This window comes from Andrographis paniculata, unplaced genomic scaffold (assembly GCF_009805555.1).
Source record: "Andrographis paniculata isolate CXL003 unplaced genomic scaffold, ASM980555v1 Contig12END, whole genome shotgun sequence".
Taxonomy (NCBI): Eukaryota; Viridiplantae; Streptophyta; class Magnoliopsida; order Lamiales; family Acanthaceae; genus Andrographis; species Andrographis paniculata.
Genome location: NW_026137402.1, coordinates 5,184,493 through 5,188,256, shown reverse-complemented (window position 1 = coordinate 5,188,256; position 3,764 = coordinate 5,184,493). Strand labels below are relative to the sequence as shown.

The following is a 3,764-nucleotide window of genomic DNA, read 5'->3' as shown; positions in this document are numbered from 1 at the left end:
TGCACAAAAATGACTGTCGTCATGTTTTTAATATTTTGTAGATGTGAATCCCTTAATGTAAATATTTATCAAAAATATATATATTTTTAAGGGTATGGATCAGCATAATCAGCATTAAATGTAAGTATGTGTATAACATGTTGATTCGGTCAAATCAGTTTTTCAAAATTTCTTGTTGTTCAAAGACGGTGTTGTAAATTACTATTTCAAAAGAAGAAAGAAGAATGTTGGGCTATATGATAGAAAAATAATTAATAATATGCATCCCTACAAAATTTTAGATAAGACGGTCATTATAATCATCTAATATGAGATCTCGAGTTTGAGTCAAAAAGTTATTACCTCTTAAGACCAAAACAGATATTTCATTCTCAACATTCATACATAAATCACATTATTCTTCAGCACTGAACCTTTTACATCAACACTAGAAGAAAACCTTGACAGTCGAAAATGACGACTTCCGAGTTCTGCGATTACATGCATTCTTACAGGGTAAATGGCGTCGAATGAATATCGAATTCCTTCGAGGAGGAAAGTTGAGGCTCCTGAAAACATGAAAACAGCTCAATTAGTCGAAATTCCGAGCACATTTTCATTGATAGGAGTTTCCTTCTTACACAAAATTCATTTTATCCTCAGTAACGAACATTAATTGTTTAGTAGATATATGTACAAACTGCGGCGTAAATGTTATTTTGAGCTAGTCGATGATTACAGTCCTGACTTAGGAAAATCAGCAACAGTCAATACATATGAAATAGACAGACAACATATGCACATATAAATCTGTCAGTTCATTACTGTAGATGTGTAGTATAAATATACTTTGTGTGTTAAAATGTGATGTGTTATCAATTCATATGTTACATTTGTATTATGTTAGCATAAATTATGTACAGTTTCCCTTATTTCGTGTGTTATCATTATAAGAAATTATCAATTTTGTAACGAGGTTTATTCGTTTCTAAATTCATTTTTTCCGTTACTAATGATATTAGAGACGGAATTAGAGATGGAATTACATTAGCTGCGTGAACTTTAGGAACGGAATTATGTTACAAATATACTTTTTTTTCTTTTTGTATTGTATATGTTCTTATATCATGTACTTATATTGAATTTTATAATTCAGTACAGTAACTGCCGCCTTCTATCGATTACCTGTAATGACTTTTGGTGCAAAACCTTTTTCAAGGGACATCCCGTCCGGGCCTCACGAATTGTTTGTCGCATTGCATTTAGCAAGCGACCGTACGTTAATCCGGGCTCATTTTGAACCGCTTGGATAAAACTATACGTCATGGCGCCCGTTGCCGCATTGTCTGCCGAAAGCACCTAAACAAGCATCAAGAAGCACCATTAGCTTGTTAAGGAGGACTAATACAACATATTTCGTGCAATTTTGGATATGATGTTATGAATCGAACAAATTCATTTTTTGTAACTACTCACCGTAGTATCCACCGCGATTTGGTCATCATCGCAGGCGCTAAAAGATACGGCGAGCCCGCCATTGGTGCCTTTATAAGTTCCCAAACAGCCCTGATTTTCCCATTCGTAGCGCCCGTCCCTGCGGCATTACGGAACTGAATTAGCCGTTAAAGAAATCGAGGATAAGGAAATTTTTTGCGGAAATCGACCTGTTCATTCGGCATACATATTGCAGATCAAGAATAGTCCCGCTGTGGCATGCATCGACTATTGCGTGCAGTTTGACACCGGGAGGCAGAGATCTTACGATGGTTTCATTGATTTCGTCGTCTACTATGGTTCCGGTGAAGTGGTGATCGACCGGCCAGAGTGCTTCGTCGTATCCGTCGACCTCGTCGCGGTCGTAGTCGAGCTGCTGCGAGGCGTGGCCGGAGTAATGGAACACCAGAGAATCGCCGGAATGGCAGCCATGGACCAGCCACTGCAAGGCTTTTCTCATGTTACTCTTTGTTGGAATCAAGTTTGGATCTGCTTCTTCTTCTGCGTACCAAATCACAATACAACATTGATTTACTATCCTTTAATGTTTTCATTTTGTTATTACCTCACAAGAATTTTAAAAAATAAAACCAGGGTATGTTCTTTTTTCAATTTCATCTTTTTATAAAAATACATTATTAGATAAATTGATGTTTTAATTAGTCCACCATTTTATCATTTTAGTCTCGTCTCATAATCGGAACTTGTCGCAAGTAAATAGAAAATTTTCGCAGTTTTAGTCCTCCGGCGCCGGAGATATCTAGATGGCAACCGCGTGGTTCGCCGGAGGACACGTGTCGGCCAGGTCAGCGATACTTGGCGGACATGTGATTTTTTTTTATATTTTTAAAAAATTTTAATTTTCAAAAAAAAAATTGAAAACATTTAATTACATAAAAGACAAAATAAATAAATTATTTTTTTAAAAAAAATCCACGTGTCCGTGAAATGCGGTTAACCAGGCTGACACACGTGTCCTCCGGCAAATCAAGCAGATGCCACGTAGGCATCTCCGGCGCCAGAAGACTTAAAAGTGACAAAATTAGTTTGTGACAAGAGTCATTTATTGTATTAAATCAATATGTGGCAAGATTAATAACTAATCATAAAAATACATAGACCCTAAATCTGAGGTTTTCTCTTTTCTCATCTATGAATGTAAAAATACTCAAGTGTGACATTTTGATTTTTTTTTTTATCTTTTTCAAGTTCTAATATTTTTCAGGTAAAATAATTGGTAGACAACATCTAAATTTAAATTTATTAAATATCTCACCAGTGAGCATAAGTATAGAGTCATTTGCAAAGCCAAGCCTGTTGATGAGAAAGTATTTCATACACTTGACATCATTGATACTTCCATTCAGTTTGTACTTCTGCCCGTTGTAACTCACTCCACACAGAACTGCCCGCTTCCGCCCGCCCGCCGTGGCCGAGGCGATCGGCTGCAGAGAACGTATTTGTGGGGGTTGCGAGAAACCTGACATCCCCGACCGCAAAAAAGTAGTATTCATGCTCGACGCCATCATGCTTATGTCATTCGATGCCGCGTGCATCACATCCTTGAACTTGCTCGCTGCGCGGGAAAAGGCATCGTGCGTGTGACTTAAGGGATCCTCAGCTCGGATCATTGCTCGACACATCGGGCACCAGGTAAGATATGTTCCCGGAGGCATTGTTGTTTGCAAGCCGCAAGATTTGCATCTTGCCGTCTTGCTCGGTAATTCCATTTGTGCACGCGATTCGTGTGGATGCGAGTGAAAGCTATATATATAAGAGGAAGGTGTAAGTTGTAGAAAGAAGAAGATCGTGAAATAAGAGTTTCTTTCGCAAGATATCACATATTGGTTACTGTGTCTAATTATAAAACTCAGCACAATATTGACAACACAACGCTGTATTAATAGACAACACATGATATTTATTTTTAATTTATGGTATATTAAAATAGTGATTTATCTAAAAAAAAATTCAGAAGATCTTATGATTTAAAATTATGTAAGAACGTACCACCTATCTATATGTTATAAAACTCTACATGTAATTTTTCAGCTAGAATGCAAAGAAGAATATAAGTCTCAAATGCAATTAAGATTGCATAAATATAATCAAGAAAAAATATATATATGATATAATTAAATTGGATTAAATTAATATAGAATCCATTAATATTGTTTTAAGTAGGAAAAAAAAAAAAATATTGGCTTATATATATAGAGTTGTCCTTATCAGGTATAGTTTCTTTAATTTATTCGATTAATTGTTGAATTGACATTGGCATCACATTCTGT

At 36.1% G+C, this 3,764-nt stretch overlaps 1 protein-coding gene across 1 annotated transcript; it reads right to left on the bottom strand.

Annotated features, from left to right (window-relative positions):
• Positions 1 to 345: 345 nt before the first annotated feature.
• On the bottom strand, positions 346 to 3,377 carry LOC127252168 (metacaspase-1-like). Its single transcript, XM_051276238.1, has 5 exons — positions 2,750 to 3,377; positions 1,644 to 1,974; positions 1,456 to 1,573; positions 1,165 to 1,338; positions 346 to 548 (listed from the first exon to the last, which is right to left on the bottom strand). Exons 1-5 carry the CDS (start codon positions 3,201 to 3,203, stop codon positions 489 to 491), a joined length of 1,137 nt encoding a protein of 378 aa, XP_051132195.1. The 5' UTR covers positions 3,204 to 3,377; the 3' UTR covers positions 346 to 488.
• Positions 3,378 to 3,764: the final 387 nt, after the last annotated feature.

Bases quoted from the DNA above. Each gene is read 5' to 3' on its own strand.
- LOC127252168 (XM_051276238.1), bottom strand. From the start codon at position 3,203: ATGGAATTACCGAGCAAGACGGCAAGATGCAAATCTTGCGGCTTGCAA. The intron at 1,339-1,455 runs GTGAGTAGTTAC...ATGCTTGTTTAG, and splicing joins AAATCGCGGTGGATACTACG to GTGCTTTCGGCAGACAATGC. The intron at 549-1,164 runs GTAATCGATAGA...TCATGTTTTCAG, and splicing joins TGCACCAAAAGTCATTACAG to GAGCCTCAACTTTCCTCCTC.